Here is a 22,882-nt window from a genome sequence, read left to right as displayed (position 1 = left end):
AATTAAAGTAGGAACCAGCTGAGGGTAACAGACGCTTCCTCCCCTCTTTCCTAGGGGTTGTGGAGAGAGTTGTGGCAAAGGTGGTCCCACCTCCAAAGGATGAGGCCCAAGCAAGCCGCTCAGCCAGCGTTCAGGGCCCTCCCTCCCAGCCTCTCTCTGCCACATCCCAGTCCCCTTCCCCACCCAAGTCCCCCAGTTGTCACCTGGCTCCACCTCACACCGGATTCCTCCTATGCCACCTGGCAGCTGGCTGACACTACAAGGTCAATTCAACTGCCAACTTAGAAGTGCAAAAGGATCTCCTGGCCTTGGCACCTGGAGCCCTCAGTCACAGGAAGTGTTGGCCCAGGAAACGGAAGGATGAAAGGGACTCCATGAAGCTCACAGGAGGCCAGGCCCTCAGGCAAGTGCCCCTCTGGGCTCAGAGGTCACAGTGACGGGCATCACCAGGGAAGGGACTGCAGCAAATTCCCCGAGTCTGCCTCTGCAGGACCAGTCCCACGCACAGGCAGCACCAGTGTCTGCCAAGCGCTTTTCCCCGGCAAACAACTCTGAGGGCTTCCTTGAGTCCCCCCGCCCAATCCTGCCAACGGCCATGTACAGAGGCAGCGGTCTGCAGGTGAAGGCGTGACCTCGCCAGGCCGCTCAGGAGGGTCAGAGCTGGAGAACCAGGCGGTCGGGTGAGTTGGGGGCTTGGGAGGGGGCAGGGCTGCTCCTTTGTCCTTAGCCCCCCTCTGCTCTGGGCTTCTTGCCAAACCGCAGGTAGGCCCCTCCTCCTCTCCCCCTCAACTGTGACCAGGGGAGACGACACTTCCAGACACCTAAAAGGACACCCAGACAGTCCTTCACATCAGGCAGGAGTTTACAACTTCCAGAGCTCTTTCCCCATTGTCATTCTCTCTGATCCTCACAACAGCCCTGTGAGGTAGGCAGGGGGTGCCGTCCCCATCCAACAAGTGACCACAGCAAGTGGGAGGCTCAGGGCAGCCCGTCGGTCCTCTGCTCCTGCAGGCCAGCCCTGGGCAGGCATGGGGGTGGGCTGGGTCTGTGGTTCCCTTGTGTGACCAGCTCTGGGCAGAGATATCTGCCCGAAGGAGCATTTGTTCTGGGAGCCAGGAGCCCGCGTGGCCTCCACTAATGGCCTCCTTTGACTTCCCAGCTGCCTCCAGGGCACGGGCAGCCCCTGGAGGAGGGAGGAGATGCAGGAGCTGCAGCCTTGGTGCTTGGGCAGGGCCTGGCCTCCTGCAGAATGTGCGGCCTGGGCTGCCCTCACCCCAGGGCGTAAAGGTGGTTTCCACGGTGCACCCACTACACAGTCGCGTACACACACAGCAAGAGCAGCAGACACGCCCGCGAGCCCCAGCAGAACACTCACACCGGATCTGCAGACTCACACGTGCCCAGGCACACGCTCACACACACTCCTGAACACACCGTGTACACCCACGTGTGCCCTCCCATGCACAGTCGCACACCTGCTGAGGCAAAACCCGCTGGGTCGGATGGAGATGTCCACACCCTCGCCAGGTCCCTCTCTATTTCCCTGAGTTGCTCCCCTTTTCCTCGGTCCACGATGGGGCAGAGGCAGGGGCGGCCAGCCAAGGGGACACTTCCCCAGCGGTGTCCCAGACCCTGCAAGCAGCCTCCTTGGGTCTCCAGGTAGAAATCGCTCAGCACCTCCAGGGCGCTGGCCTTGGCAGCCAGGCTGGCCTAGATGAGTCTCTCCTCGGGCGGCACCTTGAGGACACTGTCCATCTCCAGCCGGGCCCCGGCCACCTCCTGCTGGCTCGGGCTGTAGGTGCCCTCGGACTGACGGCGCTTTCTGGCTGCCAGGATCCCTGAGAGGAGGCCCAGGAGGAGGAGGAGGAGGCAGGCACAGGCTGCAGGCACTGCCACCTCCAGCAGCGGGAACGGCAGCGGCAGGGGCAGGCCCTTCTGCAAGAGACACACAACGAGGCCTGAGACGGCAGAGAAGGCGAGCCCCTCGGAGAGGAGAAAGGGGGGCACAAGGACCTGCTCAGAGAAAACCAGTGCGAGAGCTGGTTCCCAGGGAAGTAGTGAGACCTGGCGCCAGGGGTGTGCAGGCAGGTGCCAGGAACCCACCTGTCACAGCCACTGCAAGGGGAGTCCTGTACAACCAAGGGTTCTGGCTGGACAGACAGAAGACAGACATTTATGGGACACCAGTGCGAGCCAAGCACTGTGTGTGGGGCTTCACAGAGCCCTGCAGCGGCCCGCTGAGGCTGAGCAGGAGCAGGGCGGCCAAGCCCAGCTGACGGTGATCCCCCAGGGCCTGCCTTCCTGTGGGGCCACTGGGACCAGGCCTGGGGGCGCCAGCAAACCTCCTCCTCAGCTCCAGCCGCAGACTCCCAGGATACCCCATCAAAGAGTCTTCACACCTGGAATTCTGAGTCTCAGAATCACAGGATTCCAGAGCCACAGTCTCAGACTCACCAGCCCTCCTTCTGCACCCTGAGGTTTCTCAGCGTGCTGTGACCTGGGTCCCCAGCCCCAACCCTGGAGAAAGGGTCCCAAAGCAGCAGAGTTCATCCCAGCCCTGAGTGGGCCCTTGCCAGCCTCCACCCCTGGGCACTTCTGGGGGAGCTGTAAAGCCATTTCCTCCCCCTGCCCTGGGAGGAGGCTGGGAGCGAGGGGGAGGGGAGGGGCAGAGGCTGTAAAAGTTCAGCTTGAAAGGAAACATTCCCCAGAAGCAGAGGGGATTTGCGGTTTATGACCCGCACTGCCAGGGCCTGTGGAGATCAAGGCTGCTCCCCAGACTTCACTTCCTGAGCCCCCTCCCACCAGCACCCACCAGGCAGCAGGGCCTGCTCCACCCCTTGACGTGGGTGCGAGAGGGAGGGTCGCAGCTTCAGTGTCTGCGCCCCTCTGTCCAGGCCCCTCCTCAGCTGAGCCTCCCTGAGGTCGGGCTGCCCGCCGGGCTCAGAAACCTGGGCTGCCTGAGTCTTCTGACCCCAGGACCCTGGCTCAGAAACCCCTGGGCTCTTGGATTCACCAACCTAAATCCTAGAACTCCAAGATCCTGTGGGCCCTGAATTGTGGCCCCAGATGGCACTTGGCAGAGCCCACCTGTCCCCACTGCCTCTCCCCTAGGCACTGTGGGGAAGCCCCTGACCTGTCGCTGATAGATGAGGGGGCCCCAAAGCTCTCCCTACAGTGAAAATACCTCCTGTGTGGGGAGTGAGGAAGGGACCTGAGTCTCCTGTCCCTGCCACTCCCACCCACAACAGAGCTGTTCCGGGAACAGTTCCACAGGTGCCATACACCCTCCCCCACCCCCAACGTCATCCCGCTGAAGTCCCCAACCTTCTGCCGGGGCCCCCGCCCCCTCTGGCATTACTCACCACCACTTCGCAGAACTGGCCCGAGAACCTGGCACTGCAGAGACACTCTGACACCCCAGCAGCTGCCCGGCAGGTGCCCCCGTTCAGGCAAGGATTGGCCTCACAGGGGAGGCTGGGGATCCGGCACCTGGGGAGGGAGGGGTCTGAGAAAGCTGCTCCCCTCATGGCCGCCTCTGACTCCCCCAGCTGCTCTGGTGCCCCCCCGCCCGCCAGCAAGCAGCAGAGCTTATCCGTCCACTGTCCCCACACACTGCTCCTGCCTGGCTGGGCCCTGCCAGGTGACTGAAGCTGGATGTGATCTACACACCTGCCACCCGCTTCCCCCAGTGTTCATGACCCAGAATGACTCTCCCTCAGGGTGGCCAGAGGAGCCAACTCCACCGCGCCAAGGCCCAGAATCTGCCCTTTTATGGTCTCCCCGGGGGTCCTGACACAGGTGGGCTGAGGACCCAGCTCTAAGCTCCACCAGGCAACCGCTGCACACAGCGGGGGTCTGCCTAACACAGGCTGGTCTTGGAAGGAAAGGCCTCAAGTGACAATGTGGACTGCCCAGCACCGCGGTGCCAGTGAGGAAGCCAGCAAGGAGCCCCCTGCCCACGAACTGGCTGCAGGGGCAGCTCTCCACACTCACTGGGCCACCTCGCGGTTCCCCTGGCCCCTGACCCACCTCTGGCCAGCAAAGCCCTCCTGGCAGCTGCAGTTGGCGCCCCGGGGCCCACCCTCACACGGGCCACCATGGGGGCAGGTGAGGTTCAGGCTGCAGTCCTCGGGCAGCACGGGCAACCTGGGGAGACAGCAGAGGCTGCAGCGGACGGGGTGCCTGGGACCTGTCCGTCCCCACCCCTGTGACCGCAGGCCGCCTGCGCCTGTGTTCTCATCTGTGGGACTCAGGGCCCACCTCCTGCAGACTTCGAATCAGTCATGGAAGCCATGTCTGAGGAGGGGAGGAAGGGACACAGGGCTGTCACTCAGCTCCTCCACCCACCACAGGTACAACCTTTCCTGAGTCTCAGTGGCCTTTGAGAAGCTGACAAAATGTAAGGACCCTCCTGGAACAAAGGCAGCTCCTGAACACAACACTGGGGCCCGACGCTCCCTGAGGGGAGAGGGAAGCATCAGGCCTCCAGCTGCTGCAGGACACATCCGTGAGCTCCGGGGGGAGCGGGGAGTGGAAGGCGACACTGAACGAGGGAAGAAGACCGACCCCCCACCTGCCCTGACCGGAAGGACTAATGGAGAGGACATGAACGGTGGCAGCTCCTCTGGAAAGCCTCCAGGTCACTAGCTCTGGGTCCCCCACTCCCACTCCCAGACCATGGGTGTTGTTTATTCGAAACTCAAATCTAACTGGGCTTTTTTTTTTTTTTTTTCTTGCTCTGTTGCCCAGCGAGAGTGCCGTGGCGTCAGCCTAGCTCACAGCAACCTCAAACTCCTGGGCTCAAGCAATCCTCCTGCCTCAGCCTCCCGAGTAGCTGGGACTACAGGCATGCGCCACCACGTCGGGCTAATTTTGTTTGTTTGTTTCTATTTTTAGTTGCCCGACTAATTTTTTCTATTTTTAGTAGAGACGGGGTCTCGCACTGGCTCAGGCTGGTCTCGAACTCCTGACCTCAAGCAATCCTCCCTTCTTGGCCTCCCAGAGTGCCAGGATTACAGGCGTGAGCCACCATGCCCGGCCAAACTGGGCTTATTTTGATCTGTGTTTTATCCGTAAATTTATCAAATTTAACTGTCGTCCCCGTTTCACAGATACAGGCATGGAAGCGACTCGCCCACAGAGGAAGCAATCCGCAGCCCGGCTTGGCGGACCTCTCTGCCCCGCCCACCGCCCCAGGGGTCCTCGCTCCAGGCCCCCTGTCGGTGCCCTCACCCCCAGCCCAGGAACCGGCGGGCCTGGCACAGGCCGCTCCCCGGCGACGCCCCCGCCAGCCGTCGCACCTGCAGCGTGGGCCCGCGAAGCCGGGCAGGCAGCGGCACTCGAAGCGGCCGTCGGGGCGCGCGTGACAGCGGCCGCGGGCGCAGGGCGCAGAGCGACACGGGTCGGCGCGGGCCTCGCAGCGCGGGCCCTCCCAGCCCGGGCCGCAGGAGCAGGCGAAGGCGTCGAAGAGGTCGCGGCAGGCGCCGCCGTGCAGGCAGGGCGAGGGCGCACACACGGGCGCGCTGCGGCAGCCGAGGCGCGGGGCCGGCGCCCCAGGCCAGGCCGCGAAGTGCTCTCGGGGGCCGGGGGTCGCGCCGGGCCGCGGCCGCGCCAGGGGCAGCGGGAGGCCGCCCAGCGCCACGCGGCCCAGGCAGCCGGTGAAGTTCTCGGCCAGCAGGACGCGCGCGGCGCCCGGCCCGTGCAGGAAGCCCAGGTCGCCGGCCAGACCGCGCAGCGCCACCGGCGTCACCGCGCCGTCCAGCCACAGCAGCCAGGGCGAGGCAGCAGCTGCGGGGCGTTCCATGACCAGGCGCACGCGGTGCCAGCCGCCGTCGGCCACGCGCGGCCCGGGCGCAGGCAGCACAGCGCCAGGCAGGCCGCGGCCCCGCACGCCGGCCGCCAGCGAGCCGTTGCGCACCGCCAGCCACACGCCGGCCTGGGTGCCCGCCGCGGCGCGCAATAGCCAGGCCTCGCGGTCGCGCGTGCGGAACGCCAGCGAGATGCTGCTGAGCCAGCGCTCCGAGGACACGTTGTGCCCGCTGAACGCGGCAGGGGGGCCCTCACGGAACGTGGCCTCGGCCACACCTGCGGAGAGAGAGCGTGTCAGGGAATGGCCTATGGGAGCCTTCTCCAGAAAGTGGCTGGTGCCACCTGCCGCCCCCATTTCCCGGGCCCATGGTGGGGGCACACGCACCCACCTACCATCTAATCTCAGAAACTGCAGCCGCCCACCACCATCCTCACTTCCACCCCCTCATGCGTTCCCTACCTCTGCAGAACCAGCTCCAGGCCAGTGCTGGAGAGACGGCAATGCCCTCGCTACCCTCCGGGTCACAGGCCCGGCAAATATCAACCCCTCAAAAAGGCTGCCCCTTCCCTCCATGAAACTGGCCCGTGTCTTCCCTGAGGCTCACTCTTCCCTGCAGCCAGTCATCTTTTTTAAATGCAGATCTGATCATGTCCTCTCCTGCTTAAAACTCTCCCATGGCTCCCCCACTGCCCTTGGGACAAAGTCCAAGCCGCCCAGCCTGGCATTCGAAGCCCTGCCAACTTCTCCCCATTTCCTGCCGTACCCCTTCCCGTACTTGCCTTTCAGCTGTTACAACCCGCAGGAGCTTTGCACATGCTATTCCCCCTCCCTGAAATGTCCTTCCCTGTGGCCCCTCAGAGTTCACCCTTGAAAACCCAGCACGTGCTCGCCTCCTCCAGAAACTCTCTCCCTCTGGGTGCAGCGGCTCCACCACATTGGACTGGGGCTGCTGGCCTTCCTGGTCCACCGTCCAATATCCACGAGACCCAAGAGTGAGGATGGGACAGAACCAGCATGTGGGCTGCCGGGGACACATACTCACAGACAAAGCCATCGGGGACCTCCTCACAGGTGGCCGGTGGGAGACAGGGCTGCCCGGGGCACCACAGCTGCTGGGCACACGTGGGCCCTGTGAAGTTGGCAGGGCAGGTGCAGTGGAAGTCATTCCAGGTAACAAGGCAAGTCCCGCCGTTGAAACAGGGCTCAGGCTTTGGGAGAGTCAGGGCAGGGGTTGGCTCAGGCCGGCGGTTAGCATCACCCCGCCGTCACCATCACCGCAGTGGCTCTTCACTGAGCATCTACTGCAGATACATTGTCTCCTCACAAACAAGCAGAGAGGAAGTCACTATCAGCTCCATTTTACAGATGAGGAAATTGAGGCTCAGAGAGGTGAAACCACCTGCCTGAATCACCCAGCCAGCAAAGAGAGAAACCAGAGTTCATGCACAGGCTCCTCCTATTGCAGGGCTGGTGGAATTTTGTTCATGATCACGTGGGTGTCCCTGTCTCCGAAGGAGCTCCTACGGAAAGGCTCAGGCAGCCCTCTGTCCAGGTCAGGAAGTCCATCTGAGGCCAGGACTGGGTGAGGGAGGCACAGGGACCACCACAGGTAAGAGCAGCTGAGCAGACAGGAGGTAAATGCAAATCCTGCTATGCCACTCTCCAGCAGTGGGACCTTAGCAGGTCACTTCACCCTAGCCTCAGTTTCCTCATCCGCAAAAGGACATGCTGACCCCCAGTGATGCAGGATAGATAGATCTGGGAGAAGGACCCACGCTCAGACACTTACACTGCACATGTCCTCAGAGATGCAGCCCATGGTGAGGTTCTGGAACTGCCTGCCACCAAGCTCGCTGGGCTGGCTTGAGTTCTCCAATGGCCTCACAGGAAAGAAGAGGAGGTGGTGGCCATTGAGTCGCAGGTCCTGGAGGCAGCCTCGGAAGGGCCCGCCCCAGGGCTGGCTGTCAGCAGCGAAGAGCCTCCCACCCACGTGCACCTCCTGCCCCAGGTCCTGCAGCTGGTCGGGCCCAAAGCTGAGCGTCACCAGGTGGCGGAGGCCATCATCCCAGCGCCCAGGGAGCACCACAATAGGACTGCCCAGCGCCTCCACCCGGATCTGACCCTCGCTCAGGAACACCGTCAGGCCCGCTGCTGAGTCGTTGGCGAACTGGAGCAGCAGGCCAGCGGGCTGCCGCGTGCGAAGGAAGAAGGACACGGTGAGGTTGGGGCCTGGTGGCCCTTGGAGCAGAAAGGAGGCAAAGCTGAGGGTGCCCCCCAAGCCAAAGGTGGCGGCAGGAATCTCTGCAGGGAGAGAGGGTGCCGGCTGTGAGGCCTGCGGGCTGGGGACACCCAGACTTTAGGCGCTACCTTCCCACCTTGCTCATTCCTCACCGTCAGCACACGTGGGTCCGCTGTGAGGCCTGGGACAGTCGCAACGGAAATGAGTCCACAGGTCCACGCAGGCCCCTCCATGGGCACAAGGCAGAGACTGGCATTGCTCACGGCGCTCGCAGCCCACGAGGACGTTCTCGCTGAGGTGCTCAGGCAGCAGGAGGTGCCCGTCCACACGCACGTCCTGGAGGCAGCCTGCAAAGGCCGCACCGCCCAGCTGGGCAGAGAAGAGCCCGGCAGGCAGCGGGGCCGCCAAAGCCGTAGGAGCCAGGGCCACAGGACCAGAGGCCACACAGAGCTGGGCAGGGCAGCTCTCATGCCACAGCTGCAGCTCCAGGGTCCCTGGGCGGAGCGCCACCTCCACCCGGTGCCAGTGGCCATCATTTAGGGCCAGGTCCGGCAGTCTCAGGACAAGCGCAGTGGTGCCGTGGCTCCAGAGTGTGGCCTGAAGTGCAGCCCCCACCAGTGCCAGCTCCAAGCTGTCCTGGGTGCCAGTGCGAGTGGCCAAAGCCCCAGTGGGCAGTGTAGTGCGAAACCTCAGTGCCAGACCCAGGGGGCCACCAGCTGGCACCGATGCCTGCACAGGGCTCCCTGCCACCAGAGAGAAGGTAGTATTCTGGCCACACAAAGGTCCATGGGTACCAGGGGGGCAGAGGCAGACATAACTGTGGACCCCAGACTCGAAGACAGGGATGCAGGTGGCAGCCAGCGGACAGGTGTGGCCCTGGCAGCCAGTGAGCTGCACAGAACAGTTGAGCCCGCCCCAGGCCTCTGGGCACCGGCAGATGTAGCCTGCCACGGTGTCATCGCAGGTTCCACCGTGGAGGCAGGGATCCAAGAGGCATTCATCGACATCTTCCTGACACGTCAGGCCTTCAGGAGAGACCAGGCCAAGGCTCAGTAGCACCCAGGGCCAGAACCGCAGTCTTGACCCAGAACTTACATGCTTCCTGTGATAGGGACCTCAGTACCTACCAACCAAATCAGTTCCCAAGGGATTTCTCAGGGTCCCTGCAGTACCCAGGTCAGAATCCAAGATGCCCCTTCCCTTCTCATGTCTGGTGAGTCTCCCAGCCCTGTGGATTTGATCTCCTAAACACTTCCCACTCCCCCTTTTCTCCCAGCCCACACCTCCTGCCTCGCCGGCTCTCTGGACCATGGTCCAGCATCCTCCAGTTCACCTACCTTCAGAAGCCCCCTCCCACCCATCTCCACCAGTAACCAGGGTTCCATTTCTAAAACATCACCTGGCCACATTCCTCTGCTGCTTAAGGTCCGATCACTCACTCTGGCATTCAAGACCTCCGCGTGGGCTGGACCCTACCAGGCTCTGAAGCCTCAGCCCTGGTTCTTAGAAACCTTCAATGGCCCATTCCCTCAAGCATTTCCTAGAAAGTCCTGCCTCTGGGGCTCTGCTCATACTGTTCCTTCTGCTTGGAATCCCTCATTCTCCCTTACCTTGCCTTTCAAACTCCTACTCATCCTGCAAAGCCCGAACTTAAAAAGCCTAGAGGCTTTCCCTGACTCCCACCTCCAAATTACTGTGTCACTATCCACTCCCGGGCACAGCTCCCCACAACCTCGCATTGAAAGTATCTGTTTACTCAGCTGGGATCTCCTTCAGGGACCTGCAAAGGGCCTAGCATGGCTTTTGTGAATAGAATGATGAAATGGAGTGAGTGGGGGTAGGTGTATGGATCTGTGACACTCTGAGTAGCCCCCAGGCTCTAACCCCTCAGTCCCTCTGCCCTAGGGCCCCCATGCTGGTGTGAACGGGCCTCCTCATCCTCCTTCCAGGAGCTCCCGCCAGGCGCTCTGGCCCCAGCTTGGATCATGAGGCCACAGCCCAACTCCAGCTCAGCCAGGGTCTCCACAAAACAAACCAAGGCCAGCCCCGCCCCCATATCCCAGGAGGAGGAATCCAGGCCCAGAGAAGCCACCAGGATTTGAAGCCTGGCCCGAGTCAGCCCACAAACACTGCAGCCTCCTGGGAACAGCCAGCCGCCAAGTCCAGCCTCCCCCTGCCAGAGGCCCCAGTCCTGCATACCTGCCAGGAGCCACAGCCCCTCCAGGAAGGCCCGCAGAGCCCGCAGCCCCATTGCATCCCCCACAGATGGGCTGAGAGCGGTGGGTGGGCGCCAAGGCTGGGGAGCAGAGCTCCCCGCCTGGCCCAACTGCCTCCTTCAGAGCCCGCTCAGGAATGCCAGGCACTGCCTCCCCCTCGCCCAGGGCCGCCCAAAGGGAGGATGGGCAAGGAGCCCAGCCCTGCAGCCAGGGTCCCCCCTCCACGGCCCTGACCTCAGAGATCTGCCCTCCCTATCACCCATCAGCTGAGCACAGCGAGAGAGAGGACCCAGGTTCCCACTGACATGGTGAACCCGGGGCATGACACCCCCTCTCCAAGCCTCCATCGCCTCACCTGCAAGATAGGGACTTTAAACCCCTGCTTCATGGGGCTGTGGCAGGGAAGAAAAAACACACAGCGGATGCTTTTCAAAGGCCAGGCTTGCCATGTGGGCCCACTGTGTGCCAGGCACCCATGAGGCCACTACTCCTGGGGCAGGACTCAGGGAACCTCAGCCCATGGGGACAGTGGACAGGCTTGCAGGACCCCCAGGGAGGTTGGCCAACCAGGAGGGAGGATGCTGAGCCCGAGCACCTTTAGGTGAGTAGGGTGGGAGGGATGGGGTTGATCACCACCTCCTTCCCCCGGCGGGGGAGCCCGTGCCCAGGGACCTGCCAGGGAGAGGAGGGGTGTGCCCGAGCAGGAATGCGGGCGGGCATGGGGGAGGCGTCACAGGCATTCCAGAGGGGGCAGGGACACTCGGTGAGTGTGTGTGTAGTCCCTCTGGTTCACCAGTCTCCTGTGTCTGTGCATCCGCATGTTCCCAAGGCAGGGAGAGACTTTCTGCACCCCCAACTCCTGCCCAACAGGCCCCAGCTCCCCAAAAGTCAAGCGTACCCTTCTACACTTGGCCCCTTTTCCTCCTCTGTCCTGACTGAACTGCGTCTGTCCTCCCTACACCTCCCACTCACACAGTGTCCTTCCTAAATATTTCTCAAACCAATCAGTCCCTTCCTCTCCTACCTCCAAAGCAAGTCCCAGCTCAGTCACCCTCAGCTATAACCTGGGCCACCACACCCACCTCCTCCCCGATCTCCTTGTCCCCATCAGTCCACACATCCGACAGAAGGAAACTTCTCACCCCAGGCCCATGACCCATCCTCATTTGCCCTGTCCCAGTGCCCGCCCGCCCCCAGGCACCTGCGTAGCCTTCCTGGCAGTGACACTGGAAACTGTTGGGTAGGTCCTGGCAGCGGCCTCCGTTGAGGCATGGCTGTGAGGCACACTCATCCACGTCCACGCCGCAGTCGTCCCCTGTAAGAGGCCCAGCTGTGGCTCCACCTGCGCTCTCAGAACCAGACCAGAGCTGGAGGGGTCCGTTTTACAGCTAGGGAGACTGAGGCCCAGAGAGAGGCATTGACTCAGGCAGGGCCGCACAAGATGTGCAGCAGGGCCAGTCCTTAAGCCCGCCCGGGATCCCTCCCTGTGCACCTGGACACTGGTGACCGCCCAGCGGGAGGCTCACCCTCAAAGCCAGGAGGGCAGTGGCACAGGAAGCCGGCGGCGTGGCGGAAGCTGAAGGCGCCAGGAAAGGCGGCCTGGACGCCCCCGTAGAGGGCCGGGTCGGAGCGCTGCAGGCACCGACCCCCGTGCTGGCAGGGGCCCGCCGCACACTCGTCCTCGTCCACCTCGCACCGCTCGCCGCTGTAGCCTGGGGGCGCACACACGCGGGCATCAGGTTACATGGGGTCGCCAGGCAGCACCCTTCCACTGTCACAAGGCCAGCCCAGGGCCAGACAGCAGCGACAGCTCGGAATATAGTCACCAACGGTGAAGGAGGGACACATTGAGGAGTTAGGAATGACGGACCATGCAGCCTTGGGCAGCAGCAGCGCGTTGCTACTAGTACTGGCATTACTGAGCCCTGTGCAGGTGCCAGGCCCTGTGCCAAGCGCTTCACGAGCATCGCACCTTCGCTCTCCTCACAGCACCCTAGGAACAGGTGCTATTATCGGCCGGATTTTGCAGACCAGGAAACTGAGGCTGAGGTTGCAGAGACACACAGAGAAGCTGGCCCCGAGGGCGCGCGCGCGTGCGCACAGCTGCACACCTGCCCCGCCGCCCGGGCCCCGCACGCGCACGCGCACGCACACACCTGGCCAGCAGAGGCAGCGGAAGCTCCCGAGGCCCTCGAGGCAGGACGCGTTGTGCGCGCAGGGCGCCGACGCGCACTCCAGCACCTCCTGCTCGCAGCGCGCGCCCTCGTAGCCCGTGTCCGCGCAGTCGCACCGGAACCTGGGGCGGGGACGGGACGCGGCCGGGGCTGAGCACGCGCCCGCCCGCCCGGCACCCCTGCCCAGCCTCGGGCACCCCGCGCCTGGCCGCTCGCTCACCCGTTGACCAGGTCGTGGCACGCGCCCCCATGCGCGCACGGCTGGCTCTGGCACTCGTCGAGGTCCAGCTGGCAGCGGGCGCCCCCGTAGCCCGGCGCGCACACGCAGCGGTAGGAGCCCACGCCGTCCAGGCACGAGCCCCCGTGCAGGCAGGGCGCCGACGCGCACTCGTCCACCTCGGCCTCGCAGGTCACGCCTGCACAGGACCGGGGACACAGAGACCGCGAGATGGACACCAGAGGAGGGCGAGGGAGGCCGAGTCAGGCGACCCAAAACGGCTCCAGCGTTGGAGGGAGAGAAATAGGAGACTCTAAAGAGAGACTCGCGGGTGCATTCGTTCAGAGCAGGTGTTTCTTGCCGCGGGTGAGCAGAAACCAGACAGACATCCCGGCCCTCGTGCAGTTCACAGCCGTCCAGGCCAGGGGCCGGGGATTCGGTCAGTAATTGCAGAAATGAAGACTAGTTTTTATATTGCTAACGCAACAAGGGGAAGAACTGAGTCCTGTGGAGGCAAGAACTGGGCCCTGGACTGGTCAGGGAAGGCCTCTTGGAAGAAGAGGTTTTGAAGGACTGGGATAGGGGACTATGGCGAGCAGTTGCATTTCAAAGAGAGACTGCAGCGGTGGTCATTTCCTGCCTGGGGCGGGGCCATGGTGCCCTCAGAGGAGGTTTCTGGAGGGTCAGGAGCAAGCCGGGGGTCAGGGCCTTGGGGCCCAGGTACCAGACTCTGGGCTCATCCTGAAAGTTTCAAGCAGGTGAGTGATGTGGTCCTACTTATATGTTAGAAGGCCCTCAGGGAAGAGTATTGCAAACACCGTGAGCAGGAGATGCTGGAGCAGGGAACCAGCCTCTCCTGGTTTCCCTGCACTGCCTTGATTTGAAAACTGAGTCGTCCCAAGTCCCGGGAACCCTCACCATCCTGGGCAAACCAAGATGGCTGGGTGGCCCTCCCAGGGTGGGGGTGGAGATGAAGGGACATAGTCTCAGAGTTTGGAGACGTACTGCCCGAGATCGTCCTAGAGCTCACATGTCATTGGAGACTCCAATGGGCCCTGCCCCTGCCCCTCACCGGGTTTGGTCCTGGGGGGCCAGGGACCAGCTGACTCCAGCTGGAATCCTCCCCCTTCCCGGCACAGTGAGCACAAAACACGGCCCCTCCCTCCTCCCACCCCAGCCCCACTCCCGCCCTTTGTGCCAGGGGGAGCCAGGCCCAGGCTGCAGGAATCCCAACCTCCCCCGCCCGGCTGGGAACGGAAGGAGGAGGAGAGAAATGAGTCACAGCAGACACTGCCCCCACTCACCTCCCCAGCTCACCCCGAAAGACTTACCCGAAGCATCTGAGCACCACACGTCCAAGCACACACACCTACAGCATGCACATGCGCACATTTGTCACACACGCATCCAGAGAGCCCGGAGCCCCTGCAGATGCTGGCAGACACACGCAGATATGACCAGCACTCACACCGCACAGCTAATCCATCCAGACCCTGAGACGGTGAGAAAGATGCATGGAACCCATTTCCAAATCCCACATGCATTCTTTTCACTATGTGCCCCCCGGAACACAGCCCCCCAGTCTGTACCCCTTGCTCAGAGTGGAGTTGTCTGAATTCAGGATTGAAGTAGAACCCAGAATGTCTACACTGCAGACTCCAGACCTGTCCCCAGCTGCACCTCCCTTCCCGACTTCAGGAGGAAATAGCTCCAGGGTGCTCCCGCCTGAGCACGGATGGGGCCGGGACAGGCCAGACTCTGCAGGAGAGAACTAACACATGCTCACGCACTGTGTACATTATTCTGCAGACAGCGGGGGTCCCAGGGCCTACCTCTATATTCCAATGTGAACAAGACCACCAGTGTCTCTATACTAGAAATTTGGGGGACACCCAGAGGGAAGAGGGTCCACATTCCCTTCCAAACCACACCAAGGGTGTTCATACTCCAGAACCGTCGGGTGAGCCAGACAGCGTAGTGTCTACCTGACAGCTTGACACAGGTCTGGAGTGAGCAAATGCTAGAAAGACTGTCTGGGGTCCCTCATTAAAGCCACACCAGGCATGTCTGCACTGCCAGAGATGCCTGAGGGGAGTCGCCACCCCCAGAGCCAAGCAGCTCTGTGAAGGGACTGAAATAACGCTGTGGAGTAGGCACCGCGCCCGTGCGTACGTGCTCTCGTCCGGAACTGCCAGGTTAGCCCAAGAAGCGTCAGTCCTGCAGTAAGACTAAGACTGCGTACACCCCAGAGCTGCCGAGATGCCTGGGGGCGTTTCTATTCTAAAGTCAAAGCCGAATCTGACACGTGTACTCTGAGCTGCTAATGGGGTCGACAGTACAGAACTCCTCCCAGGGCGGCACGGGCCAGTACCTGCATAGCCGAGGGGGCAGTGGCACTCATAGCGATCGGCCAGGTTGCGGCAGGTGGCCCCATGGTGGCAGGGCCGGGATGCACACTCATCGATGTCCAGCTCGCAGTGTGGGCCCTGGAAACCGGGCACGCAGTAGCAGCGGAAGCCGCTGGGGTCTGGACCCTGGGGCACACACAGAGCACCGTGGTGGCATGGCTGACTGTCACAGCCCCGGGACTCCGTGGGCCCACAGGTGTAGTCGCCACTGTCTGTAGCCTGGCACTGGGTCCCTGGAGCACACGGGTCTGAGGCACAGGAACTCGGGGGCTCTGAAGGCACCGTCCCTGCAGAAAGAGGAAACTGGCTGGGCGGGGTGGGCAGGGGACACCAGGACACTGCCCTCCCCACACTCAGGCCCAAGCTCAGAGCCTGGAAGCAACATGAGTCTGCTCATGCGCAGGAGGATAGACAGAGGGCCAGGGGTCTACAAGCCAGGTCCTAACAAGCTGCACACGTCAACACTTGGAACTGGGATCGGTTTAGGGGTGTCTACACAGAGAAATAGGACCAGGGGTGCGTGGCCCCTGGGCAGGAGTCAAGGCCCCTCCACGGGCTCACCGCATCCCTGCAGCACCCCTCTGAGGCAGGGACTGTCATGCCGTGGTACGAGAGACACGGAGGCTCTAGAAGGGAAGTGGAGCTTGCTGAGGGCACAGCGAGGTAGCACTGGCTGGGATGGGCTTCAAGGTCTGTCTGGGTTGGTTCAGCCCCACCTGGGGAGGGGTCTCCTCTGGGTCTCCCCTTCTGCAGGCCTCACGCCTCATAGGAGGCCGGGGAGGGTGAGGGGGTCAGCCTGAAGGAGGGGAGGGGACGGCCCACTGCCCCCACCCCTCCCGCTGGGGGTCTGGTAACTCCATCCCTGCGTGAAACTGGAGATGGCCCGACCTCAGACCTTAACCCCGCGAGGACGGATGGCCGACTTCAAAGGCCGGGCCCTGTGCGCAGCCCCTCTCATTCCCACCCTTGTCCGCCTCCCCCGCTGCTGGCCTGGGAACGTCTAGAGGGTCCCTGACCCTCATTTCATCCCCCATTAGCCAATGCCTGAGCGGCTGGCCCCACCGAGCCACATGGTACAGAGCAGGTATTGGGACCTGCTCACTCAACACCTGCCTCGGGCCGCTGCGGTGCTGCCCCCACTCCTGGGCCCCCGCGAGAGGGTGACCGAGGGCTTTGGAAGCCCAGCCCAGAGAGCCTGCCTCCCCATCCTTCCGTCCTCCCTTCCTGAGAACCTTGTCACCAGAATGCCCAGGCAAGAACTCGGGCTTTGACACAAAACAGCCCTGGGTTCAAATTCTATTAATAGCTCAGAAAATCGTTAGCTCTGAGACCCTGGGCAAGTCATTTTTCCTACTGGGATGATCACAGCGCATCCTCGTGGAATGCTGAAGGATTCAAAGCCTCGGGTACACAGGCAAGTGTTGGCTAGCAGTGGGACTCAGTGAGTGACGGGGGAGGAGGCACACACCCCCTCCCCCACCCTCGCACCTGGAGCTCCCAGAGCCACCCTCCCCTGCCCAGGTTGTCATTCCAGACGCTAACCAGGCCCCAGACCCTGCACCCTCCCCTCCCCCACTCTGGTGACGACCCCCAGATAAGGCCGGCAGCCTCTCCGGCGTCATCCGCATTCCACGGGGCAGGCTGTCCACTGGCCTGGCCGCCCCCCGAGCTCCCTCAGGAAAGGCACAGGTTTGGAGCGTCAGGCAGACCTGGGTTGTATCTGGGGTGCAAACAGTGCCCACCTCATGGGGGCATTGTGAAGGCCACCGAGGGGATGTGTGTGGAGCCCAGTGAGCCCTCGGTGAGAGGCTGTGCACTCCGCGAGTGCCCGGAGGTCAGCGGGCATAGCCCCCATTGTGAAGGGCCCTGGCTGCTGGCTCCTGTGCCAACAGGCCCCTCAGCCGGGTGGCAAAAGGGCCCCACCCAATCTGGAGCTTTGCCCCAGTTCAGAGCAGCGGGGACCAGGCTGGGGAGACACTGCATCACAGTCTGCCCACCTTGGGGGTCCTCCCAGGGCTGTGGGAACAGCAGATGGGCTGTTGCTCTAAACGACAGAGTCCGGCCCGCAGGGGCAAGGAGTTTCTCCAGTCAGAGCCAGGCAGGGAGGGAGGGAGCTGCCCATCCCAGGAGGCGTGCAATGGCACCAGGGGCCCGCCTGTGTGGGACAACCGTGTTTCTCCTGTAATCTCAATTACTCTTGGCATTTTCCTTATGAACTGGATGGTGCTATGACTCCTTTGCGGTGGAGGGAAGTGAGGCTCAGAGCTGGAGCAGCCTCACAGCCCCATGGCCCACGAGGGGCTGCAATCCAAACCCAGTGCTCCGGCTCCGGAGCCCCCACGCCAGTGTTTCCAGAATCACTGGGCCCATATTAAGAATACCGATTCCTGAGGTCCCGCTCCAGGCCTAGAATTCAAAACCACTGGGCCGGGGAATCTGCATTGCAGCCCCTCGCTGGGGATTCCTTTGCACGTTGAGGTGTGGGAACCGCTGACCTCGGGGTTGTCTGTCTTCCAGGAGTGAGCCCAGGAGGCCGGGCTAGCCCAGGGCGGAGAGGGAGAGGCAAGGAGGGGCTGGGGCTGGAAGGCAGCGGGGCGAGGACAGGCTGTCCCTGGCCAGGCTGGAGGGCGGAGCCTGTTGCCTGGGCAACGAGGGGCCTGTGCTTATCTTTACAAATCCCTCCTGACCTCTCAGACTGCCTGGGCTGACCTGGCAGGGGAGGGATTAACAGACATCCGCCCCACCCCTTCAACCTGCCGCCCTGCGCTGGCGAGGGCAGGAGGACCGCGGCCGTTTAATGAGTGGGTACTATGTGCTCAGGGCTGTGAATCTGTTGTTACATCGTTATATTTGATTCAGGCTAGACGAAGTGAATGCCCTTAAGAAAATTTGTTTTTTTAACTCAAAGATGTTAATACGCTTGCCCAGGTTGAAACTAAGAATCAGATTGTCTCCCGATTTCTGAGAAGTCCCCATCTCCCAATGCATGTGAAATTTCCGCTTTGCAAACTCTAAATTGCCACCCAGGCATTGTCATTTTAGTACATTCCAGCTGCCTCACCCAGGCTCCAGGAAGGTTTACAAAAAAATAGAGGTTCCAGCATCAGCCTGGGCAGAGTGGGCAATCCTCCCTGCCTATCCAGAACCCAGCCGTTAGCTATCCCACTGTGCTTCAGGACTCACTCAGTGCTTAGTAACTCCTGCTTTACGTGCACTTATAACAGGTCCAGTTATAACTGCCAGCAACTGATGAGAAGCGTTTTATTGAGGGTGAATTTGGGGAAGCTTCCTGTCTCGGCAAGGCAAGAGAGAGAAGATTTCTAAGAAGTGACCTAAGATCTCATACAGTGTAGGAGCTTCTAGCATCGGGAACAAAACTGTTCATCTAATATCCCTGGGCCCCAAGGGTAGGGGTGAGTAACAGCAGAGTACACCACAATAGAGGTTTACAAACACTGACTCAGAGTCAATAGGAAAGGGCAAAAATACCCTTTCAGCAGGAAAGTTTGGAATATTTTTTCCAAAAATGTTTACCCTAAGGTTAAAAGGCATAATTTTGATAACAGTAATTGCAACAATAGCTGTCGTGGATCGAGCACCTGCCCTGTGCCTGGCACTGGCATATCCCAGTGTTTCCAAACATGGCCTCAGAGCACAGCGGCCAGGAGGTGCCAGCGAGGGGGAGACAGAGCAGGTGGGGTTCCAGACCTGCCACCTGAACAGACCACTTTGAACTATCTTACTATGAACTGCCAATGGGCTTCCATGTAAACTTTCATTTGAAATTGGGGGTTGCCTGCCAAAACCTAAGTTGGAGAACCTCCGCGTTATTTCATGGAATCCTTATGTCAGCCCTCACAGTGAGCCAGACTGTCCCCATTTTACAGAGGCACAGAGAAGAGGCGAGGCTTTATGTGGGCTGTGAGTCCCAGCCCTGCCGTGCACCAGTCTGTGACTCTGGGCAAGTTACTGACCCTCTCTGGGCCTCGTTGCCTCCTCTCTAAACTGGAGATATCAGAGCCGACCACATAGTCTGACCTTACTCATTCATCAGCAAATCTTTACTTGAGGCCAACACCACTATCCCAAAGATCCTGAAATTGGGGCAACTGTGTGTGGCTTCCCCCTCAATCCCTGCTTCTGTCCCGCAGGCCCCCACCCCCTTTCTGGTTGGAGGAGGGGCAGACTTGGGGACTGGACTCACTGCCCCTTTGTCTGCTGGGCTCCCTGGGTGTTTGGGGAAGAAGGGGGGGTGGATATGAGCCCAACGTGCCCCATTGTACTCCAAGATGCTTGGTCCTCTCCATGGCAACCAGCTGGCCTTTGTGGCAAATTGGGCCCGGGACGGAGGGGCCCAGCTCTGGGCCTGGCAGGGGTGGGCAGCCGAGCCAGGGGCCCAGGGCCTCCAGAACCCCCCACCCCCTCTGGGATGGAAATTGGTTTTCAAGTGACACAGTCCCCGGCCCCTCCCCTCCTGGCAGGCAGGCCTTGGGTACTGGCATCCAGAAATGGTACTGCTGCCGGGGATCCCCAGGACTGGGGCTTCCTGCGCAGGAACTGCAGGTGGAAAGGCTGCCCCTGAACCCCAGCAGGGCCGTGTGGGGTGTGTATGTATCAGTGTACACTCTGTTTTGCAGCATCCACCCATGTCGTGTCCGCTGTGCCTCAAGGTTCGTGTGAATGTACGTTTGAGTGTGAAAGCACGGGTCAGCATACACGCAGCGGTGTGTGTGGGCACAGGCCATGTATATGTAGATGTGTGTATATACACACATGTGCCGGTGGGTCTAACGTGCCTGTGGACACCTGTCCATGCGGTGGCGTGTGCCCTTGTGCGTGCCACGCAGGTGTGCAGCGTGCGGGTGCGTGCGCATGTGTGTGCATTGCTGGGCAGCGGATGGACACCAGATCCACAGACCAGGGTTTCATACCCTTCATGTGCAGAGAGCAGAGAGCAGCCCCAGCTCCTCTCTTGAGCCCCAGTCGCCTGGGGGGAGGCCAGCTCACATGTCCCCATCCCTCCCTGCGCCGTGGTTTCCTTCACTAGACAATGGGGTCCTCATCCTCCCCGATGAGAGGAGTAGGAATTGAAAACTTGTGAGCGCCCCAGAAAGCCCAGGCAGGGGCTTAGAGAGGCGCGACCCCGATGCCCTGCAGTCTGCCAGCTCTGAGGTGGGGGGTCCCCCAGCCACAGGGGAGCCCAGGCCCTCCTTGGCTCCCTCCTCAGCCAGTGGGGGTGGGGACAGGGGACTTCCCAGGCCTGGCCCCGTGGCCATAGTGACCAAGACCAAGCGAATTCCAGGCTCCCCTAGCTTGTTTGAATCCACGTGGACAAAAGCAAAGACCACTTGGTGAACGAACAGGGATGTAGCCTCAGGGAGCCCTTTCCGCTTGATCTGGGAATACTGGGGAGGGGGCAGCAGGGGACACACACGTGTTCCCAAATCCCAGGCCATCGCCCAGGACCCAGAACATCCCCAGCACCCCCGCAGAGCAGGCAGGGCTACCACACAAATGGGGGGTGCAGGCAGATGCCCGGCTCCCCTGGGTCTCCTTCCCCTTCTCTGCCCCCCGCCACTGGGCTGGGGTCTGCAGCCCCCACCCCCGCCTCCTGTGGACAGCAAAGTCCCAGTTCAAGCCCTGGGCAGCTTGTGCCCCACAACTCGTGCTGGGACACAGCTCACAGCTCCCCCACCCCACAACTTTCTCACGCCTGCCACCTGCCCCACAACCCCACGTTCAGAACACACTCTGGGGAAGGCTCGTGCCACCTGCAACTCCCCCAGCTCGGCCCCTCACACCCCGGAACTGCCCCCACCGGGAGACAGAGCACCAGGACCCAGCATTTCCCAAGATGCACCCCCGACCCTCGCCCAGATCAGCTCCCCAAATCACACCCATCCCTGGGGGGCCCCACCACCCGCCAAGCCCCCCAGCACACCACAGCCCCCCAGTCCCAGAGCACACTCACCTCCTCGGAGCCCCACAGAGTCACAGTGGCCCAAAGCAGTGCACCCCACTGCCCAGCCCAGCACCCACATGGACTGGCCCACTCTCGGCCCCAGCAGCCAAGGCCTGGGGTGTCTGCCTTGGGGGGCAGACCCTCCCTGGCCCCCACCAAGGCCTGGACCCCAACTCACCAGCCAAGAGGGCCCCGAGCAGCAGCAGCAGCAGCAGGAGCAGGACAGGGGCCGGGGCCCTGGGGGTCCAGGTCCCAGGCCTGGCCAGCGCCATGGCAGCCCGCTCTGCTCGCTGCTGTGGGAACAGGGCGGGCGGCCTGGCTGGCTCTGCACCCCCCTCGTCCCTCCAACCAGCACTAATGCCGTGGACAGAGGCCCGGCCCTCCCTCCCCTCCCCGCCTCCTCCCACCCGGCCTCCCAGGCTGCTCCACCTCAGGCTTGAGGGAGGGTCTGAGCCCGCCCGGCTCTCCAGACAGCAGCCCCGGTCCCCAGTCCCCAGGCCCGGGCTCCAGGCTCCAGCCAGGACTCGGGCCCTGCAGGGCTGCCCTGGTGACCAGGCGCCCACCTCCCTCTCCCCCACCCCTCCCCCGGCCCGGCGGCTTGGAGAAATCTCTGTCCTGGGGCGCTGCTCAGGATTCGCTTCTCCCAGGTGATGCCGGCTGCTCCCAGCCCTCGGTCCCCCCACCGTGGGGGCCTCCCTGCCCCCAGCTCTCCAGCCCAGGCCTGCACGTCCAGCAGCCCCCCTGCCCCTGTGTCTGTTGTGCAGGAGCCCCAGGCCCCCCACTGGGCTTGCTGGCCCCCAACCTGCTGCTTCCCAGGGCTCCCCACCTGTACCAAAGCACCCCCCACTCCCCTCATTCAACCTGCAGCTCCTGGCAGCTCTCCCTTCCCTAGGTCTCTTGCCCCCCATCCTACTCAGCCGTGTACAGCCCCTGGGCCACTCCCACCATTGCCCTTACCATAGGATTTAGGCCCCTCAGCCCTGCACCACGTGGCCCCCACTTCCCCCCGCCCTCCACCCTCAACACCCGCTCACCAGCCAAGCTGAGCCTTTTCCATCTCTCCCATTTGATTTTGATCTTTGCCTCTGCTATTTGCAACTTCTGAAAACTCACTGCAATTCGAGGCAGCTCGTTCTACCAAAAACAGCAGTTCTAAGCAGGCTCTCCCTGCCCTTGCCTGGAAGTTCCTCTTGTTGTCTAGCCTTATAGTTTCCTGCTGCACTCAATGTTTGCTTGCTCCGGGTCGGCCTCTATACTGGACAGGGGAATGTTGTTTGAATGGTGAGCAGGAGTTCTTCAAGGACCTGGACCCAGCAATCCAGGTCATCTCAAAGATACTACAACATAAAACAACAGTCCATTCTTCTACTGCCCTCAGCTCCAGTGGAGGGTGAATCCTCTTGCTGAAGGGACTTTCCTGAAATGAGCCACTGCCCTCTGCCAACGCATCCCTGTCTGGCCCAATTCAGTAACCATGGACTCAGCCCACGCAGGCCCTGGGCTCTGGGCTGTGTCCCGGACACCAGAGGCACAGTCTGGAGAAACAGCAGCAGCCATTGAGGGAGCTCCAGGCTAGAGGGATGGGCAAGGACTGCGGAAGTGCAGGGGAGGTTGCTGTGGGCACCTGGTCCTGGTCACAAGGGAAGTGCCACCGCCCTGGGTCCCAAGGGGCTCAGAGAGGGAACCAAAGCCCGGGGTGGACAGACCCCTTGTCCACAATGCCCGCCCCGTCCCCACCCTCGAGTCCTGTGCCCTCCAGGGTGGTGGTTGCTCCTTGTTTTCTGGGACCCTCCCCCAAATCCACCTTTAAATTCCCCGCCCTTCACAACATCAGGAGCCCACCACCCCGTGGAAGCT

General features: G+C 62.0%; 1 protein-coding gene across 1 annotated transcript; it reads right to left on the bottom strand.

Annotated features, from left to right (window-relative positions):
- Positions 1-1,678: 1,678 nt before the first annotated feature.
- On the bottom strand, positions 1,679-21,297 carry CRB2 (crumbs cell polarity complex component 2). The gene is made up of 13 exons (XM_069474651.1): positions 21,204-21,297; positions 15,027-15,350; positions 12,659-12,854; positions 12,421-12,560; positions 11,791-11,976; positions 11,466-11,579; positions 8,201-9,073; positions 7,599-8,110; positions 6,852-7,017; positions 5,301-6,084; positions 4,030-4,146; positions 3,363-3,489; positions 1,679-1,935 (listed from the first exon to the last, which is right to left on the bottom strand). Exons 1-13 carry the CDS (start codon positions 21,295-21,297, stop codon positions 1,711-1,713), a joined length of 3,858 nt encoding a protein of 1,285 aa, XP_069330752.1. The 3' UTR covers positions 1,679-1,710.
- Positions 21,298-22,882: the final 1,585 nt, after the last annotated feature.

The sequence above is a fragment of the Eulemur rufifrons genome, chromosome 7, assembly GCF_041146395.1.
Source record: "Eulemur rufifrons isolate Redbay chromosome 7, OSU_ERuf_1, whole genome shotgun sequence".
Classification (NCBI taxonomy): domain Eukaryota; kingdom Metazoa; phylum Chordata; class Mammalia; order Primates; family Lemuridae; genus Eulemur; species Eulemur rufifrons.
This window is presented reverse-complemented; position numbering and strand designations above follow the sequence as displayed.

Coding starts and splice junctions, on each gene's coding strand:
- CRB2 (XM_069474651.1), bottom strand. CDS start 21,297: ATGGCGCTGGCCAGGCCTGGGACCTGGACCCCCAGGGCCCCGGCCCCT. Junction 11,580..11,790: donor CTGCCCTCCTGGCTTTGAGG/GTGAGCCTCCCG, acceptor GGCCTCTTACAG/GGGACGACTGCGGCGTGGAC. Junction 9,074..11,465: donor CTGCCAGGAAGGCTACGCAG/GTGCCTGGGGGC, acceptor TCTCTCCTGAAG/GCCTGACGTGTCAGGAAGAT.